General features: G+C 44.6%; 1 protein-coding gene across 12 annotated transcripts in view; it reads left to right on the plus strand.

The window, feature by feature from the left end:
* Positions 1-20,166, plus strand: part of CPEB1 (cytoplasmic polyadenylation element binding protein 1) — a 106,996-nt gene extending 86,830 nt beyond the window's left edge. For 7 of the 12 annotated variants that reach the window (XM_064366179.1, XM_064366181.1, XM_064366178.1 and 4 more), the window contains 9 exons: positions 4,714-4,937; positions 6,573-6,825; positions 9,476-9,589; positions 9,923-10,027; positions 10,855-10,991; positions 13,759-13,957; positions 15,531-15,625; positions 16,548-16,628; positions 18,698-20,166. In XM_064366179.1, coding sequence (XP_064222249.1) covers positions 4,714-4,937; positions 6,573-6,825; positions 9,476-9,589; positions 9,923-10,027; positions 10,855-10,991; positions 13,759-13,957; positions 15,531-15,625; positions 16,548-16,628; positions 18,698-18,808 — 1,319 coding nt within the window. In that variant the 3' untranslated portion in view covers positions 18,809-20,166. The remainder of the gene's footprint in view (positions 1-4,713; positions 4,938-6,572; positions 6,826-9,475; positions 9,590-9,922; positions 10,028-10,854; positions 10,992-13,758; positions 13,958-15,530; positions 15,626-16,547; positions 16,629-18,697) is intronic. The other 5 variants (XM_064366185.1, XM_064366186.1, XM_064366188.1 and 2 more) reach the window with 2 other exon arrangements.
* Positions 20,167-20,703: the final 537 nt, after the last annotated feature.

A 20,703-nucleotide genomic window follows, 5' to 3' on the forward strand; every position in this document is an offset into this window, starting at 1 on the left:
GATAGGCCTGCCCAGGCTGGTCTTGAACTCCTGGCCTCAAGCAATCCTCCAGCCTCAGTCTCCCAAGTTGGTGGTATTACAGGCGTGAACCACTGCACTAGGCCATAACCTCTAGTCTTTAAGTCAGAGGAAATAATTATATATGAAAGATGTTTGGGTGTGATAAGGCAATTGATTAGGAATTTGAAGTAGCAGGCCTCAGGTTTGCATGGATCAGTGCTTCTCAAACTTAATGTGTACACAAATCTCCTGGGGATCTTTTTAAAATGGAGATTCTGAGTCAGGTCTCAGGTGGGACCCAAAATGCATTTTTAATGAGTTCCTATGGTGTCAAGGCCCTCAGATAAGATTTAAGACCCGAATATTCTAGGTCCTAAAGCAGGAACTTCTGGTAGATGACATCACTAGTCTGTAGTTCATGGTCTTAAAGGATTCAGACAAAGGAAAGGTGCCAGGAACGTGAAGACAAACAGATGTGAAATCCTAAAGATTAAAAAACAAACAAACAAAAAAACTAGCTAGTGAATGGTACTTGGAGTGGGAAAGAATCCAGTCTCGCTCTGTCACTTATTAGCTGTTAACTTTTACAAACTTGACTGCCTCAAGTCTTGGTTTCCTTTTGTTAAGATGCAGTAATAATATCCACTTCTTAGGATTTGGTGAAGACTGTTTACCTAAAATGCTTCTAACACAGTGCTTGGCGCATGTCAGAAGTTCAGTAAGTTGGTAGTAGCTTAACTGAACCTGGTCCAGATTTGTAGAACAGATGAACCACCATGAACTGTGAGCACTTAAGGAAGTAGAGTTCGTTAGTGACCAACGTGGGTTGTCATGCTGTTTTCTACTTAGGCAGGTTTATTGTCAGATTAAAGGATCACTACAGAGATAATTCCTAGCTTTGGTACAGAAATTTGGCAAAGCCTCAAGATATCTTTGTAGACACACTAGAGAATTTTCAAGTTAGTGGAGGTAGATGAGTTTGTGGCTTGCGAAACAGATGTACCAGCACAATAGTGAATACAAATTGATGTGAATGAGAAAAGGGGTCTGTAGTGCTTGCCATGTTGCTTTTTTAACTCTTCCCAACATATGTTTAAAAAAAAAACCTTGGGTGAGGACAGTTACCAGAGCCCATACTTTGTCATCTTTGGTGTTTTCAGACACAAGCCTTTGGGGCAGCATCCCCTCTTGACTATTTTTTCTGGCAGACTGCTTTATGCTGTTTCTCCCTTAACTCTCAGAGCTCTCTGCTGGGCCACTTGAAACTTCTCTTTTCCAGGGTTAACAAACTGTCCTCCTCCTTGTCACTGGTGAATGCTCCCTCCGGCTTCTGCTTTAGCTGAAGACTTTTCCTTTATGATGCTGCTATGCCAAGTAGAGCCTACTCATTATCCCAGGTCTCTGAAAATCTCAGTGTTTGTTTAACTCCAGGCCCATTTATCACCATAGGTCTCTTTAGTGTCGACATGAATGACTTAACTAATATTTCAAACTTAACACATTCTAAGTCAGCCACCTCTAGTTCCATACTCTGGACGTTGCCATCATCAGAACTCTTAATCTTCACTGTCCCACCTCTTCTGTTTATCTTGTGTACTGCCATCATTCTTCTTATAGCTATCAGCCTATTGTGAAATCTCTGGTTTTCCATTTATTTGTTCCCAATCTATTGACTTTGTTCTGCCTTTAGCCTATAATGCACAATCCATTCTTCATTTCCTTTGTTGCTGTTATCATCAACTCTGTTGTCCCATTTCTTCCTTCATACCCCCTTGAGGAAACAAAATCATAGCTCTGTATTGGTCCAGTGTCCATCCAGGTACCTGAACTCTGCTGGAGAAAATCCTTTAAGTCCAACTTAGTTTTCCTCTCTGCTGGGCACTGGTTCTTACTGGTACTCTTCCTTAGCTTCCCTGGTCAGCCTTCTTTGCTATCCCCACAATAGTTCTGCAGACCACTTTTTCTGTGTCTCTCAGTTGCCCTTAAGATAAAATCAACTGGGTGCAGTGGTTCACACTTGTAATCCCAGGACTTTGTGAGACTGAGGCACAAGGATTGCTTGAGCTCAGGAGTTCAAGAACAGCCTGGGCAACATGGTGAGACCCCGTCTCTACTAAAAAAAATTTTTTTAATCAGCCAGATGTGGTAGGTACCACATGGCTATAGTCCCAGCTATTCTGGAGGCTGAGGTGGGAAGACCACTTGAGCCCAGGAAGACTGAGGTTGAATGAGCCACTGCACTCCAGCCTGGGTGACAGAGCTAGGCCCTGTCTCAAAAAGCAAATGACAATAAGATAAAATAAAAACTCTTTAACCTGGGTGTCAAGGTTCTCTGTGATTTGAATTGTTACCTCATTGTTCATCACCCTAACTTGTTTTTGTGAAATATGGAAAAGGATGAGGCCCTCCAGGTAATTGGTAACACTTTTAAAACTCATGCATATAATCTGCTGATTTTTCACAATCCCTCTTTGCCAGGCTTTGCAGCATTAGGGAGAAACGCTGAATAAAAATCTTCATATATTCTGCCTTCTAATGGCATGGACTCTACAGCCTTTTCTTTTGGATTTCTTTCAGGTAGGAGTTTGTCAGGGATTTTTTTTTTTTTTTTTTTTTTTTTTTTTTAAAAACAGAGTCTTGCTCTGTCTCCCAGGCTGGAGTGCAGTGGTGCGATCTTGGCTCACTGCAATCTCTGCCTTCCGGGTTCAAGCAATTCTCGTGCCTCAGCTTCCTGAGTAGCTGGGATTATAGGTGTGCGCCACCATGCCTGGCTGATTTTTGTATTTTTAGTAGAGACAGGGTTTCGCCATGTTAGCCAGGCTGGTTTCAAACTCCTGACCTCAGGTGATCCACCCACCTCAGCCTCCCAAAGTGCTGGGATTACAGGTGTGAGCCACCATGCCTGGCCCAATGATTATTCGAGAAGTTTGTCAAAGATTATTTCTGATGGTTATCAGAATCCAAGCATTTTGAGACACTTAGTTTCAGCATACAGTTAAATGCTAGAGCTTTGAAAACTGCTTCAAAAGGCAATTTCAAAGTTAGGAATGTTTCCTTGAAAACAAAATGCTAAACTAACTCCTTGCTGGTTGTGGTGTGGCTCCACCCTACCTGCATCCCACAACATGCATATACAACTAGCTAGAAACAAAAAGACTGACCAAACCAGGTGTTGGCCCGGTTGTAGAGAGACTGAAACTCTTACAACTGCTGGTGGGAATGTAAAATGGTATAGTACATCTACTTTGGAAAACAGTATTATGACAGTCTCTTTAAAAATTAAAGATATTTTTACCACAATAAAATAATAACTAGATAAATATATCTACCCTGCATTAAATGTTAAGGATACACCTACCATATCTTATCCAAAAGGAGAGGTCATATACTAAAGGAGAGTGGGCTGCTCTGGTCCCATATTAACACACGTTTGGGATCTTGTGCATATGGTCCATCAATGGCATGTGTGTCTTTCACCCTGAAAGCATGCATTGACTTTGATTTCAGGCTTGAGAGATTTATTCCTGCTTCTTGGGACTCCCATTTTCAGACAAGCATTCAGACTGACTTAGAGGCCTGGGAGAAAACCAGCTCTGGGTGACCTGTTTAATTTCATTGCTAGTCAGGGCTGTAGTGGGACCAATCACAGCTAGTTACTGAGCATTTACACATATTATTTTGGTTTTACCTCATCCATTTTAAGGTGAATATTCTCATTCTTCAGATGAAAAAAAAAAATATTAAATTAAGGCTTCTTCCCTAGATTTAGCATCATAGCTCCATGGCAGAGCCCTCTTATTTCTCATCCTCATGGATAGAGGGTATACTTTGCCTTAGGTTCCCCAAGGCCAAGTGTGGAAAATGTTGCTGTTTTTTTATGTTTCATATTTAAATATTTATTGTGTGCTGGTTGCTACTCCGGTGAGCTCTTTCCCTCTGCTGTCTAATTATTGAACTGTCCTAACAATGTTATGAAATAGTTGGTACTCCACCCTAGATGCCAGTGAGAAAATGGAGGATCAGAGAAGCTAAGTGAGCTTCCCAGAGCTCATAGCCATATACAAGCGGTGTCAGACACAGGATTTCATCCCAAGTTTGTCTTAACCCAAAGAATGGGCTTAACCATGTCATTCTGCTTCCATCCTAAACATTTCAAGTTCGGGGGTGCATAGAAGAGAATCTGCATATGCTAGAAGTTTGTATAAGTGAACCTCTCACATGAGGTGGTGTTCTTATGCTATACCAGATTTCTGGGATGTGGCCTGAAATTCTGTATTTTAGCTATATAGCATCAGAAAGGTGGGAATTCTTCTAATAAACAAATTGACAAGGAGTAAAGATGAAGTATGGTTTGGGATTTTTAACTGTGCTGTAGGTGTATTCAGGCATTAATAGCCATGACCAGGGTTCCCAGTGACAGTTTCCCAAATGCTGGCATTGACCTTTAAGCCTGTGTAGCAGAACCCAGCAGTTTTGCTGCTACTGTAATAGCAGGAACTCTGGTCTTCAGTCAGCCTGTAACTTCCTCTAACAGTCCCTTGTGGCCAGGTCTCAGAGCCAGATACATATCTGTTCATTATATTCTGTTTTGTTGGCACGCTTTTAGTGGTCTTGCCTTTGGTGTCTCTTATTGGGTGGCTGTGGGAAAAGAAAGAGGCTGTTGGCTGCAAAGAAAACTAAGAGGTCAAGAGATTTCCTTTTTTGTCCTCCTAGTACTGAGCATGCTGCATAACCCACTGGGAAATGTCCTAGGAAAACCCCCCTTGAGCTTCCTGCCTCTGGATCCCCTTGGGTCTGACTTGGACAAGTTTCCAGCACCCTCTGTTAGAGGATCACGCCTGGACACCCGACCTATCCTGGACTCTCGATCTAGCAGTCCCTCTGACTCAGACACCAGTGGCTTCAGCTCTGGATCAGATCATCTCTCAGATTTGATTGTATGTAATTCATTTGGGAAAGGGGGGTTGTGGGTGGAGTTGCCTGTGTGTCTCCAAGGGGAAGGAGGGTACGATATCTGTGGGTTGCCTGTCCCCTGGAGTGTAGGCTGGGAGGTGGGATGAGGGGAGGAGTGGAGGCCATTGTGGATATTTGTAGAGTTTCTCATCCTTAACAGGATAAAGAACGCTTTGAAGACCCATCGAGCAATACATTTCAGGACCTGAACTCAGGACTTTCATTTTACTAATTACTCCGAGAGTACTGAAAAACACTTAATTTTAAAAGTAAATTTAAGGGCCCTGGCAGTGTTCTGTTTCTTTACCTACATGGGGTACTTTCTTTGGCCTTTAAACAATGTCATTTATGTACTTTGATGTATGATATCTTAAAATTAAGTAATAACTTAAAATTTTTTAAAGTACTTAGCAGAGGTAGGATTTTAATTCAGATCTGACTGACTGTAGCTCCTATATTTTTTCCACTGACCCATGCCAGCTTTCAATTCATGCCATGATGAATCTATGAAATATTGCCTTAATTTTTGCATTTCACGTTCCTTATCTATAGCCATGTATGATGTGTGTGGTCTTCATGCTAAGTAGAGTTGGCAAATGGATTAGAATAGGTAGAGGATATTATAGATGGAGTAGTACAGATAATATAGATAGGGGATAGTAGAAGTAAATACAGATGGGATTGGCAGTGAGAAATTACCCCAAAATAAGAATACAGTTTCAGATGCCTTGTAAGCATTTTTGTTGCCACATACCCTGAACTGAATGTGCAGTGAATAGAATGGCTTATTTTCTCACTCTCTTCTCTTCCCATACCCAGGACTGGCAACATTGGTTGTGATTGCCTGTCAGCCTGTCCTAGAATATGGAAGTTGGCGTTGGTATTCTCACTGCCTGCCCACTGGTTTTATCTGTTTGGGCTGCATTTCTAAAAGGGCAGTCACAAGCAGGTCCCTTTGCTTCTCTGGGCTGCAGTTACCTCTTCTGTAAAATGGGGTCAGATACAGTGCTGGAGGTCTGTGTTACTTAGATTGGACTCAGTCTTGGAAATTTATCTCATGACGGATTAATATTTGGGGATTTTAAAATATTCTGTCAGTGAGTTATTTTGATAATGTATCATTTCACACATGTAAATTAAGAGTTTTTAAAACTTTGACACAAGCTTATAGTATTCTGATACATTTATGATATAACACAGAGCCCTCATAGATAGCACTTTTGGCATTTGACTTTCTAGAAATCTGACCAAAGAAAACACAAAATATGAAGAAGGTACATCTTAATTTTAATTTATGGTTCTGAAAAGTTGGAAAGTATATATGTAACAGGAAGAGTATGGGTCAGTGAGATGTACCTTGTTCCCTAAATATAATATGATAAATGCATTTTAAATGGTTATAAAGATTGGAAATATGGAAAAAAAAGGTTGAATGAGGAGAAAAGGAGAATTTGTTTATAGTACAACTACAACTAATCAAAATTGCTCAGGAAGAAAGTCTAAAAGAATGTATATCAAATGCTAAATGTCTTGGGTATTTTTAATAATTTCTATAATGTGATTATTACTTTATAACGAAACTATCCTTTAAAACCCTATCTTCCTTTTTCCTCCCCTAGTCAAGCCTTCGCATTTCCCCACCCCTGCCCTTCCTGTCTCTGACAGGGGGTGGTCCCAGAGACCCTTTAAAGATGGGGGTAGGGTCTCGGATGGACCAAGAGCAAGCTGCTCTTGCTGCAGTCACTCCCTCCCCAACCAGTGCTTCAAAGAGATGGCCAGGAGCTTCTGTGTGGCCATCCTGGGACCTCCTTGAAGCTCCCAAAGACCCCTTCAGCATAGAGAGAGAGGCCAGGCTGCACCGACAAGCTGCAGGTGAGTGTGCCTTGAGCATGTGTGGGACCTGAGGCCTCATTCTGGGAGCAGAGAGGAAGTGACCTTAGTTCACACGCTTGTAAACCTTCTAGAGGAGGCTTGGTTGCATGGTGAAGTCTCCAGATCTGCAAATAATTATATTTCTGTGGAGTAAGTACTAATGGGAACAAATTCAGGAATTTCTTGAGGCTGAGTGGAGAGGAAAGAAGCAGATAATCTGGCACATGCATGTGCCACAGCACAAGAGGTTGGCTCTGACTCCCACTCGTGCCCTTCCATGGAGACTGGCTGTATGCTACTCTTGCTTTTACCTCTTCCACGGGTGGATGTCCTCAGAAACTCTGGAAGGGATGTCCAGAATTTTGTCTACCCTCTCCCCATTCTAATTCAAAGACAGTCAGACACAAGTCATGTTGGAGCTTTCTTCCCTGAGGCTTTCTGATTGGTACACTCAGGGATACACTGGGGAGGGAGGGGTCTATTTGTCAACCTCTAAGGTAAGGGATGTCACCAGATGTCCTGGTCTCTTAGGAATCCTTAAGGTTCTGACATTTAAATTATCTTAGGCTGGCCTGGGTGGCTCAGCACTTAAGCAGAGGCAGCAGGATGGCTTGAGCCCAGGAGTTGCCCAGCCTGGGAAACATAGCGAGACCCATCTCCATATATTTAAAAAGGTTTAAAAAATAAATCATCTTAAATATGTATTAAATTTGTTTTTCATCTTTGTCTACTAATGCTTCAGGGAGATGTTCATTAACCACTGGCTCTTCTGAGGTCCTGAATTTGATGACTAAGTTAATGTTAGTTTCTCCATTCCATTTGTTTCCATAGGCTTCAGTGTCTCTGTCTGTCTGCTCACAGAGTTGGGCTGGATCTCATTCTCCTCTGATAGTGCTGCTGCCCTGTTCACCTAATGATTTTGGCAGCCCATCTTTGTACTTTCTCTGGTACCATTGTTTTTCTATGAAATGACATTACCATGCTTTTGGAGGAGACCATTATATTTTGTTTTTGTCATAAAAGATTGGTGACATTGCCCAATTTCTTGTGTAGCAACATGTTGGGGCCTATTTTTTTTAGGAAATATCCTTCCATATCTTTGTCCTGAATGAAAATGATAGTTCCTTTCATTGGCTGTCTGCCTCTTTGCTGAAAGAGGAGGGTGAAATAAATGGGCAAGAACTAGCCAGTCCCCACTAAGGTAAGTCTCTGATTTGGAAAGGTACAGTGGGGACAGGATTGAAAACTGATATTGCTAAACTGGTCACCAAGAACCACCCTCTAGAAATAGGGGCAAATAGAAGATAGTTCCTAACCTATTCAGCAAGTAGGGGTTTTTGTTTGTTTTTAAGAGACAAGGTCTCTCTCTCACCCAGGCTAGGGCGCAGTGGTGAAATTATAGCTCACTGTAGCCTCAAACTGCCGGGCTCAAGGGATCTGCCTGGGCATCTGGATCTACAGGTGCACACTCCTGCACCTGGCTAATTAAAAAATTTGTGTGTGGAGACAGGGTCTCAGTTTGTTGCCCAGGTTGGTCTTCCAGCTCCTGGATTTAAGTGATAATCCTGTCTTGGCCTCCCAAAGTGCTGGGATTAGGGGTGTGAGCCACCACACCCAGCCAAGAAGGATTTCTTAATGTGGCCTTTGAGTCAGAGAAGCATCACAATAGGTTTGGACAAACTTGTGGTTGACATAAATAGAAAGCTTAGGGGTTCAGGGCTAATTCATTACCTTACCATGTTGGCATCAAGAAAGGCCCATTGTTTGGGTGCTATAAAGATGAGTCTGGCTTGGAACAGTTGTGATACTCTTGTCTTATTGGGTTGCTAGTGCTGGTTTTTATTGGCAGTGTCCTAACCTCTGTGATTGATGAATTCAGAGCCAAGACACGAAAACAGAATAGAATGTTTATCATTTGAACACTGGGGAGAAGGCCCATTTGTACCAGTAAGCCTGTAGGATGTTGTATTGCTCTGTTTACTTTCAAGTGATTATGAATTAGTACTGTAAGCAATAACAAGATAAAACTGCTTTGTGGTTAGCATATTAGTTGTATGTTTAAAAATAACATGGGGTATGAATTTTTACCCTACACGTCTGGTTTGGTATTCCTTTCAATTTTAGTGAGGACAGAATTAGCAAAATAGGATTATCATACTTGATTGAGTGAATTGGTGAGACATAGGTTTCTTACTTTTCAGAATAATCGTGGATATTCTCTCAGGCATCTGGGCAATGACTGTGGCCAGTGAGTTTTTTGTTTTTGTTTTTGAGACAGAGTCTTGCTCTGTCACCCAGGCTGGAGTGAAGTGGCATGATCTCAGCTCACTACAACCTTTGCCTCTTGGGTTCAAGCCGTTCTCTGCCTCAGCCTCCCGAGTAGCTGGGACTATAGGCACGGGCCACCACTCCCAGCTAATTTTTTTGTATTTTTAGTAGAGATGGGGTTTCACCATATTGGCCATGGTGGTCTCGAACTCCTGACCTCAAGTGATCCGCCCACCTTGGCCTCCCAGAGTGCTGGGATTACAGGCATGAGCCACTGTGCCCAGCCGACAGGTTCTTGCTGGACAAGTTCACCTTAGGGAAGGGTGGTGACTTTGTTGATTCTCTAACCTTTCCCTGTTTCCCTCTTTGTCTTCTGCCAAAGCTGTGAATGAAGCCACCTGTACCTGGAGTGGCCAGCTTCCTCCTCGGAACTATAAGAACCCCATCTACTCTTGCAAGGTGTTTCTAGGAGGTGTTCCTTGGGATATTACAGAAGGTGAGCTGTCTCTAAGACTTTCTGCTTCGAGAGTTGAAGGGTGGGGCATGTCTTTCAGGAGCATGAAACTTGGAATGAGGCCAGGGGCTGAATCTCTGACTGAGAACTCAGAGTACACTATTACATGAGCGTCTGAGGGGAGAGGTGCATTTCATAGATCCCCATAGTGCTCCTCTCTGGAGCTTACACTTGTCACTGGAGATCAGCATTCATTTCTGAGTTGTTTGTCATGGGGGATGAGCCAGGAAGGAGAATGCTGGTGATTCTGTGTTTGTGTCTTTACTGGGGAGGATGGTTCCTCAGCTTCTGCCATTCTTTTCTGTCTCTTTGCAGCTGGATTAGTTAACACCTTCCGTGTTTTTGGCTCTTTGAGTGTGGAGTGGCCTGGTAAGGATGGCAAGCACCCCCGGTGTCCTCCCAAAGGTAATATGCCTAAAGGTAATAAAGACATGGTAGGAGCTTTTTTTTCCCTTCCCTAGTACATAACTGCACCTAGGGGTGCTGGGATGTCACAGCTGCATGCTGGCAACATGGTGGGCACTCCAGGGCACAGACCTGTCAGCTATCAGCTCTTTACTTCAACCTCACAAGTCCCTCTGTTTCTTCCAAACTAATGTTCCATCTGTCCAGACTTACACAGCAGTGGGAGCTGCCTCTGAAACCCCTTCCTTGTACACTTCTCTCTAAACCTGAACCCTAGCAGCACCTTTCCTCTCAAAATAAGGCGTTTGAAAGCCTTTCCCTTGCCTGCCTGTCCCGCCCAGTTACGTTGTTGCCTGACCTAATTCTGAAGTCCCTTTGGAGTTGGCAGGAATGAGGACCAAGCATCTGATTCCTCACTGGTCTGAAATGAGATCCCTTCCCTGTAGAAAGGAGCAGGTGCTATTTTCACCTTGCCCCATCTTCATTGAACTGAACCAACGGTTTAAGTAGGTGTTTAAAGCAATACCTGCCATCCTTCCTGCCCCCAGGAAGGCTTGGCTCTGCTGACCTGAACATGCTGTGTATTCTGGGATAGAGAGCTGTGGTAATTGTGGGATCCTCTGTCCAGCTTGCCAATCCTTTCCTTTACCCAGGGTGGGAGGGATGCCCACAACCCTGGGCATCTGCACAGCAAATGCTTCAACTCAACAAGACTTTTCAGGAGTAAAACAAAAATGTATCTCATACACAAGGCCTTCTTTCTTGGAAGAAACTCGCTGCTGCAAAGCCAAGGCTGAGGAGTGGGATAGTAATGTGATTTTTTTTCCTCTCATTGGGAATAGGGTATGTGTATCTGGTGTTCGAACTAGAGAAGTCTGTCCGAGCCTTGCTTCAGGCTTGTTCTCATGACCCGCTGAGCCCAGATGGCCTGAGTGAATATTATTTCAAGATGTCCAGCCGAAGGATGCGCTGCAAGGAGGTGAGTTAGCATGGTGTCCTTTCTGGATCAAGGTTCTTAGCATATTGAGGCACTGGATTTTCTTGGGGTAGGTGGCTAGGCAGGATGCAGACAAGTATTCCTGCTGAGGCAAGAAGGCTCTTATTGTCCCACAATAAATATAGCAATATCCTCTCAATTACATTAAAAAAAGAAGAAACCTTTGAGCCTTAGTGGGTTGTGTGTGTATGCACACATGCGCGTGCCTGCCCACGGTGATCAAACTGTCTCCCAGCCTTTATTCTACTCTTCTTTCTTGTAGCCAACACTTTGGTTTTAAACCTTTTGTCTTAGAAATGAAATTGAGAATAGCAAACTTCTGTACTTGATTTAACTGATAAACCTACAGCTGTTTTTCCCTGGTTCTGCCCTTTCTGTGCCTTCTGACTTCCTAGTCTGTGGGGATGAATTTCTCTTCAGCCCACACCCACCTGTGGGTCACTTCTTCATTCTCATTCAGGGCTTTATTTAGTTTTGTGGTTATTCCCCATAAGATTTTCTCTTCCTGTGCCTTTTCTAATATCAGCCTTGTGTGTCCTTGGCATCATGGGTCTCTAACGTGGAGTTTATCTCACCTGGGGATCTCATTGCAGATTCTTGGGCCTTATTCCAGATTTACTGAATCATTCTGGGTGGAATTTAGGAATCTCCAACTGAACAAAGATCCCCCTAGTGGTTCTAGTGGATGGTGTTTGAAAACCACTTGTCAAAGCAAGTTTTGAGCTCAGCAATCAGTGTGGTGGTAAAATCTGATTTGCGAGTACACAGCTTTTGTGAGATTGAACTAGATATTTAATATCTCTGAAACGTTGTTTCCTCTTCTATAAAATAGGAAACTAAAATGCCTATTTTAGTAAAAAGATCAGTAGTTGCCAGGGGTTTAGCAGGAAGGGATGAATAGGCATAGCACAGAGGATTTTTAGGGCAGCGAAACTATTCTGTATATGGTAGATACACGTCATTGTACTTTGGTCCAAACCATAGAATGTAAAACAAACACCAAGAGTGAACCCTGATATAAACCATGGTTTTGGGTGGTGGTGATGTGTCAGTGTAGCTGCACCAGTGATAACAAATGATCCACTCTCATGTAGGATCCTGATAGTGGGGAAGTCACACAAGTGTGGGAGCAGAGAGTATTTGGAAAATCCCTGTACTTGCTGCTCAGATTTACTTGAAACTTAAAGTTTCTGTAAAAAAAATCTGTAGGGTAAGATGGTAAATGCCTATTTTATTGGGATGATCACATTAGATTTGAAATAAATCCATGTAACAAAGCTGGCTCTTGTTCTGTATGAGTGAGAGGGCAGGTTCATTTTCCAGTTTGCCACAATGACCCACAGCTTCCCTACCTTCTCTGTTTCCTTACTGTGTGGAGCTTGTGCAGTCATTCCAACTTAGTATGTTCTAGGACTTACTTAACATGCTCTTCCTTCCTCCCCTCCTGATTTCACAACCAGAGATGGCCATATGCATATCACAGAGTCCCTCCCCTTCCTCAGTGCCCCTGTTGACACCATCCTGTCTCCCATTCCCTCCTCATCACCTTATAGGGATTTAATCGTGCTTTGATTCATTGGTTATAGGCTGATTCAGTTCTCCTTCCTCTCTTTTACTTTTCCTTTGTGTTCCCCTCCCTGCCAGCACCAATATAGTCAATCTTTGACTCCCTCCTATCTTCTTTTCCAATTTAGTTAAATGACTCACTTTTGTGGCTCCTCTCAACTTTAGACCCAGATTCACCTTTCTAGCCTCATGTCCTACCTGAGCACCACCTTCCTGTGAGACTCCCCTTTGGGATTTCCTGTAATCCCAAACTCTTGTGGACAAAATGGGCTTTTTCATTTTACAGTGAAATTGGCTCCCCTTGTAACTTCTGCCAGGTCCTCTCATCCCAAGACAGTGTAGGCCCAACACCCACCAGGCCTGATTCTTCCTTGCTTGCCCATCCTGCTAATGCAGTCTGGGTTACTGCAGACTCTTCTCTTAAAGAATCTGATCCTTGATCTTGGCCTGTTCTCTGTTCATTGCCACCAGCCTTGTCCAGGTTTTAATCACCTGTCCTTAGAAACTACTGTTTTTCCTCCTTGCTGGTTTCTGCCTCAGATCTCCTCTTGCTTCAAGACATATTTTTAGATCTTTACTTCATTCTGGAGTCTTCTGCCTGCTCTACCAGGTTTTGTTCCATATTCAAGAGATTCAGAGGCAAAGGACATGGTCAGCCCCAGCCCTGCAAGACTCCAGGGATCTTGTATTTGACTTTCTACCCAACCTGTCTCCAGTCATTTCCACTGCTCTGGGTACAAACCCTCTGAAGCCTAGGTTGGGGCTAGTAACCATCTCATACAAATATCATAAGCACTCCCACCCCTCTGTCCTTCAGGATCCTAGCCTTTAAATTCTCTGCCCTTTTCACCAGTGTCTGTTGGAACCACACAGTTAGAGGTTGAAATAGAATGCTGGGCTCTTTTGGTACATTTTTGCTTACTCTCCAGCATGAGTGAGTACTGTGTCCACTTCTACCATTCTGGACACATGGACTCAGTAAAATTCAACTCCAGTTGGGGTGGAGTAAGGGTGGTTTACTGGATGGCTGTGTGCCTGAGACTGAGCAACAACGCCTTTTCACCCCTGAAAGGGCCTTAGCAGCCAGCTTCAGTGTCTCCAGAGCATGCGCCTTGCCATGCAAGCACCTCTCTATCTGTTGTGGTTCTCTGCCAGGGCTGATACGCCTTTGGGTGGTTTTCAGGTGCAGGTCATCCCCTGGGTATTAGCAGACAGTAACTTTGTCCGGAGCCCATCTCAGAGGCTTGACCCCAGCAGGACGGTGTTTGTTGGTGCTCTGCATGGGATGCTAAATGCCGAGGCCCTGGCAGCCATCTTGAACGACCTATTTGGTGGAGTGGTGTATGCTGGGATTGACACAGATAAGCACAAGTATCCCATTGGTAAGTGTCCCACTTCTGTGTGCGAAAGCTTGGTTGGCCCCTGGGAGTAGACCAAGATTGTGATAATTCCCCATGGGAGTGGGGAGAGAGGCCTGACCCGGCTCTGCAGATAAGCACATACCAGCAGCAATATCTTCTAGTCAGGTCACTAGTACTGGCCCCTCTGCATCGAGCCCTCTACCTCCCATCTCCCATGCAGGGAGAGAAAAAGTGATTGGAGGAGGTGATAAGGAGTAAGAGCCAGGTAGGAACTTTGTTGAAGCTCAGAGTTCACAGCCAAACCAGTTTGGAACAGACAACAGGTACTGTTTCATGAAAAGGCTGCAATTCTCTGAACTTGCCTGGTTTCCTTTATTTTAAAAGTTCTTGAAAAGCTCTGTCATTATCTCAGGTCAGAGACCAGGTCAGGCTGGAGGAGGACTTTCTGAGTGAGTCACGCAACAGAGGTGTGGTCATAGCCTGTGCTTTCCTAACTCAGAAGTCTGTGGGCCTAACCACTCGGTTTTGATCAGCTCCTCTGAGAAAGGAGGTCAGTTCACCAATCCTGGCAAAATAATCTCAATGATGGGGTATGGAGGTGGAGCAGAGCCTGAACTCTGATTAAGATGTGGCTAACCCACTTCCCCAAATGCTTAGTCTTCACACCCACACTGAATCTGGTGAGGAAGGAGCATCGTGTACTCACCAATGCTGTGCAGCAGATTAAGAACAGGGACTTCAGAAGCTGCAGGGGCAGAGGCGGCACTTGGCAGGATGGGGCTTCTTCCAGCTCCCCAATAGGTCTCTAGAGTGCCTCCAGGCTAGGAGAGGTTCAGTTCAACTGCTGGGCTTTTACCCTTCAGAGAAGTGTTCTATCTGCATCTTGGCTTCCACTCTGAACCCTTCAACCTTACCTATGCTTCTACCTGCACTGAAGGAATCCCTTCCCTTCCCTTCCCATCTTGATCTGCACATTCTTCCCCTATTCCTATGTGGTTCCTGCCAACATGATCTCGAATATGGTAGCCACCAGCTAAATGTGGCTACTGAGTTCTGAAAACACGGCTAGTGTCATATTTGGAAATAATATTTTTAACATATAGGGTTAAATAAAATATTGATGTCACTACTGTTTAAAATTTTAATGTGGCTACTAGAAAATTTAAAATTACATAAGGGCCGACCACGATGGCTAATGCCTATAATCCCAGCACTTTGGGAGGTTGAGGTGGGCGGATCACTTGAGTGCAGGAGTTCGAGACCAGCCTGGGCAATATGGTGAAACTCTGTCTCTACAAAAAATACAAAAATTAGCCAGGCATAGTGGTTTATGCCTGTAGTCCCAGTTACTTGGGAAGCTGAGGCAAGAGGATCATTTGAGCCCGGGATGCAGAGGTTGCAGTGAGCTCACGCCATTATACTCCAGCCTGGGTGACAGAGGGAGACTCTGTCTCACGAAATAAAGTTACATAGTACCTCACATTATATTTCTGTTGGACAGCACTGGTATGTATAGTAAAGGGTTTCCTGCATGTTAAAAGAGTAGCATTTGGCAGAATTTGGTTAGAAGGGAAGCTTATGTCTGTTGTCCTAGGATCTGGTCGTGTGACTTTCAATAACCAACGGAGTTACCTGAAAGCAGTCAGTGCTGCTTTTGTTGAGATCAAAACCACCAAGTTCACAAAGAAGGTGAGTTGACTGGTTTATGCTCTTACTCTGGGATATATGAGAGGGGTTTGGGCAATTACTACCCAGGGCAGGACCTGAGACCTGAAGCTGTGTTTATGCTGTGTGTGTTCAGGGAAGTGAGCCAAACTCCTGAGAATTAACATGGAGGTTAGGGTTTGGGAGTGGGCTTGGTCTTTGTAGGCTCAGGAGGAAGGCAACTGGGACTGTTAAGCCTCTTCAGTGTGTAGGGTGCCTCCCTCACTGTGGTGTTTCTCTGACATTGCTAAGTAGCCTGACTTCCCATTATCCAACCTTTCAGGAATCCTCTCAACACCTGCCTATATTGCTAATTGATAGAGGGCTGAGGTACAGTTTGCTGAGAAAACCAGGCATGTGTGGTTGCCCGAATCTTGGAGGCATCCAGCCTGGCTCTGCATGGTGTATGAGTCTGTCCTCTAGAATCCCTTTCTGCACTTCTGGCCCATAATTCTCTCCAAGCCTCCTTTAAAACAGGCAGATATCAGGCCAGGCGTGGTGGCTCACTCCTGTAATCCCAACACTTTGGGAGGCCAAGGCGGGTGGATCACAAGGTCAAGAGATTGAAACCATCCTGGCCAACATGGTGAAACCCCCCTCTTTACTGAAAAATACAAAAATTAGCTGGGCGTGGTGGCATGTGCCTGTAGTCCCAGCTACTCAGGAGGCTGAGGCAGGAGAATTGCTTGAACCCGGGAGGCGGAGGTTGCAGTGAGCCGAGATCGCGCCACTGTACTCTAGCCTGGCACCTGGTGACAGAGAAAGACTGTCTCAAAAAAAAAAGGCAGATATCCTGCATTCAGATATCCCACATTCCTGTGTATAGCCCAGTAATGTGCCCTTCTATAACCTATCAATCCTCCTGGTGAGAAGAGACACTTCATCATCATCTTTTGCTTTTGTGCAGGTTCAGATTGACCCTTACTTGGAAGATTCTCTGTGTCATATCTGCAGTTCTCAGCCTGGTCCTTTCTTCTGTCGAGATCAGGTGGGTCTGATGTCTATGAAGTCCCTGCCCTCAATTAAAAATTGTTATACCGGGCCGGGCGCGGTGGCTCAAGCCTGTAATCCCAGCACTTTGGGAGGCCGAGGCGGGTGGATCACGAGGTCAAGAGATCGAGACCATCCTGGTCAACATGGTGAAACCCTGTCTCTACTAATACAAAAAAATTAGCTGGGCATGGTGGCGCATGCCTGTAATCCCAGCTACTCAGAAGGCTGAGGCAGGAGAATTGCCTGAACCCAGGAGGCGGAGGTTGCGGTGAGCCGAGATCGCGCCATTGCACTCCAGCCTGGGTATCAAGAGCGAAACTCCGTCTCAAAAAAAAAAAAAAAAAAAAAAAATTGTTATGCCAAGATCATGACATGGAATGTTGGAGTTCTGAGATATCTTGTGGTATCTGAAAGCATAGAGGAGGAGCAGTAAGGTTTGCTGAGGGTCAGACCAGTGATACACTTTGGATGGCTTGACACAGAACTTTTGGGAAAACATGTTGAATTGAGTCTTTATACTTTGGCCTTTTTCTTGCCTGGGATGTTGTTATGCAGTATGCCACTATTTGTAGATGATAGAAGCCTGCCTGGGTGTGTTCAGCGGCACCTAGGAGCCAGGCTCAGCTGCTCTAACCCTGAGGCCTTCTAAGCTTATTTTTCTCTACTCAAGGGCCTCTGAACTACTAGACTACTTTGATATTTGCACCTGGGCTGTTCCCACAGGTGTCAGCAACAGGCAGAAAGCAAAGCTGCTTTCTGTTGACTGTTTCTGGGTGGTGGAGCATGGATCTGGATGTGTTTGGCAGTGCTTCTCAAACCTTAATTGTAGATACATCACCTGAGGATCTTGTTTAAATGCAGATTTTGATTTGGTGGGTTTCAGGTTGATCCTGAGATTCCATATTTCCAACAAGTATCCAAGTGGTGTTAGTGCTGCTAGTCAGCATCATCATTTGACAGGTGTTAGGGGATGTTTGTCTTAGGGTAAGGGTGTCTTAGGACACCACCTAGTCCCATCCATGCTTAGTGGGGTGCTTTTTTTTTTTTTTTGAGACGGAGTTTCGCTCGTTACCCAGGCTGGAGTGCAATGGCGCGATCTCGGCTCACCGCAACCTCCGCCTCCTGGGTTCAGGCAATTCTCCTGCCTCAGCCTCCTGAGTAGCTGGGAATACAGGCACGCACCACCATGCCCAGCTAATTTTTTGTATTTTTAGTAGAGACGGGGTTTCACCATGTTGAGCAGGATGGTCTCGATCTCTTGACCTCGTGATCCACCCGCCTCGGCCTCCCAAAGTGCTGGGATTACAGGCGTGAGCCACCGCGCCCGGCCGGGGTGCTTTTTTAATTTTATTTTTAAAATTTTTGCAGTGATGCCATTGTTCAGATTTGGAGTCTCTGTATGTGGTTAAATTGAGGCTCTCAAGTGACAGTTTGAAATTAAGTTTGGATTGTTAGGTAAAGCCTGAGAACAAGTATCTCTCTGATCAGCCTCTTCTAGCAGGCTTTTATGGATCTGGATCTTTCACAGATAATCTTCATAGTCAAATAATTGCTCAGTGATTAGTGGCTTGCCTGAGGTTACACAACAAGCAAGAGATGGGACTAGACTGAGAAAGCCAGTCACCTCTCCTCACTTAGTGGGAAGAAGGGGGATGGGAAGAAGGCAGCATGTTGCCTAGCATTAGAATTTGTAGTCAGTGTCTTTATACATTCTCCATGTTAGCAGCCATGTGATACAACTACTCTGTAGGAGGTGAGAAGGGCAGGGGAATAAGAGAGCAGCTGTCATGGTTAGAAGGGATAAGAGAAACTAGCATGGTCTCTGTACATGCTAGGAGCCCAACATGTTTAAGGGGACCTGTAAGCAGGATGGTGGGTTTGCCATAGTTAATCAGGCTTTTGTGTTGGAGTGAGAGTGCTCCTAGGGACCATCTCTTCTAACCCACAGAGGCCATCAGGAGTTTCCCACCCCTTCTCCAAACAGAGCAAGCAGCTCATGCAACAGCTCCTGTGTCCAGTGCTGACACAGGCATGGCATCCTTTTTTTTTGTTCTCCCAACCCAGGTCTGCTTCAAGTACTTCTGCCGGAGCTGCTGGCACTGGCGGCACAGCATGGAGGGCCTGCGCCATCACAGCCCCCTGATGCGGAACCAGAAGAACAGAGATTCCAGCTAGAGGAGCTGGCCTTGCCCAGTGGCCTGTGGCGCCCAAAGCTGGCAGGTCAGGCAAGCAGCCTGCACCACCCTGCCACTGGCGACCAGGGAGCTGGCTTCCCGAGGACAAGGGAAAATTGTAGTCACCTTTGCACTTGCTGAATCTGTCTTTGTTTCTGCACTAATTAATGCACAATGAGTTTTGTCGGGTTTTGTTTTCAGGGGGCGTGCCAAGGGCAAGGACCCTCTGGCTTACCCTTCAAGCGACTCTGTAGTTTTCCCAGATTTTAGTTCCTCATTTTGCCGATGAAAAGCAAACAACAAAAAAAAAACGTGTCCAGAAAGTATTGACACGGATGCCTACACCTAGGTTTATTTATTAAAAGCGCTTTTTTACATTCCTTGCAATACTGATGGTGATGATGCGCAGGTCTCATTGGTTTCATTCTTGCAGTTGCCATACAGTGCCTTTCCATTTATTTAACCCCCACCTGAACGGCATAAACTTGAGTGTTCAGCTGGTGTTTTTTACTGTAAACAACAAGGAGACTTTGCTCTTCATTTAAACCAAAATCATATTTCATATTTTACGCTCGAGGGTTTTTACCGGTTCCTTTTTACACTCCTTAAAACAGTTTTTAAGTCGTTTGGAACAAGAGATTTTTTCTTTCCTGGCAGCTTTTAACATTATAGCAAATTTGTGTCTGGGGGACTGCTGGTCACTGTTTCTCACAGTTGCAAATCAAGGCATTTGCAACCAAGAAAAAAATTTTTTGTTTTATTTGAAGCTGGACCGGATAAACGGTGTTTGAGCGGCTGTTGTATATAGTTTTAAATGGTTTATTGCACCTCCTTAAGTTACACTTATGTGGGCGGGGGGGGTTGATAGAAGTTTTTAATCACAAAGTCACAGGACTTTTTTCTTTTGTAACTGAGCTAAAAAGGGCTGCTTTTTGGTGGGGGCAGATGAAGGCTCACAGGAGCCCTTTCTCTTAGGGGGGCAAGTACCCTTCCTTTATATCTTTAATTTGAGGAACGTATGAGATAACAGTTGCAGTTGACTGAAATGCTACTGGAATTTGAAAACTTGACTTCTTTCTTTCTTTCCTTTTTTTTTTTTTTTTTAAATAGAAAAAAAACAAAAACTACTTGCCCCTCCTAGGGAAGCTGTGTGCCAAAGAACCAGTGTCATAACCCCTCCCTCCTGCTGAGCTGATGTTGCATTGTTGCATATCCCAGCTACTCTGTGGGTTTTGTGAAGCTGTGTGTGAAGTCTCTACCTCATTGTAGTATATGCAGGCAAGACTGCACTCTCCTACAGATGTGTGGAGTAAGCTGTGGTGTAGTTTTTTTGGCACATAATAAACACGTTGCAGCAGAGTTCTGGTTTTGTCTCTGTTTGAGGTCTGGGAGCAAGGGGCTGACAGGGGAATAAGAGGGTAATGGCGCAGCCACAGCTTGTTTCCTTGGATTTTCTGTGATGGGACCCTGGACCAGGATAATGGTGTGACCATGTGGAAGACCTGCCTTGTGAGTACTTCTTGGTCCCTTCCATGGTCAGTTATACTTTGGAGATGCCTCTCCAGTGGGTGGGTGCTTCTAGCCCAAATACAAAAAGTCCTTACATCTTAGCTTCTCGGGGGTCCTCGCAGCCTCCAGACCCAGCTTGGAGAATGCTGGAGGCGCAGCTGCTCACATGCCAGTAGAAGCCACTTGTTCACAGCTTCTCCTGCAAGCCTCGGCCTGTTACTTCTTGGGAGGCTGCACATCCTCTTCTACCCACCTGTGATCACCGAGTTCCTTTCTGAGAGGAAGTGATTGGGATTTTGCCATTCAGAGAACCCTATCAACTGAACTTTCTCAAAGCTCCTAGGATTTGTGACGGTGTACTGCTGATTGTTTTTCAGTCAAGTTGGC

The sequence above is a fragment of the Aotus nancymaae genome, unplaced genomic scaffold, assembly GCF_030222135.1.
Source record: "Aotus nancymaae isolate 86718 unplaced genomic scaffold, 86718_ANA_hifiasm-v0.15.2.pri h1tg000064l_0, whole genome shotgun sequence".
Lineage (NCBI taxonomy): Eukaryota > Metazoa > Chordata > Mammalia > Primates > Aotidae > Aotus > Aotus nancymaae.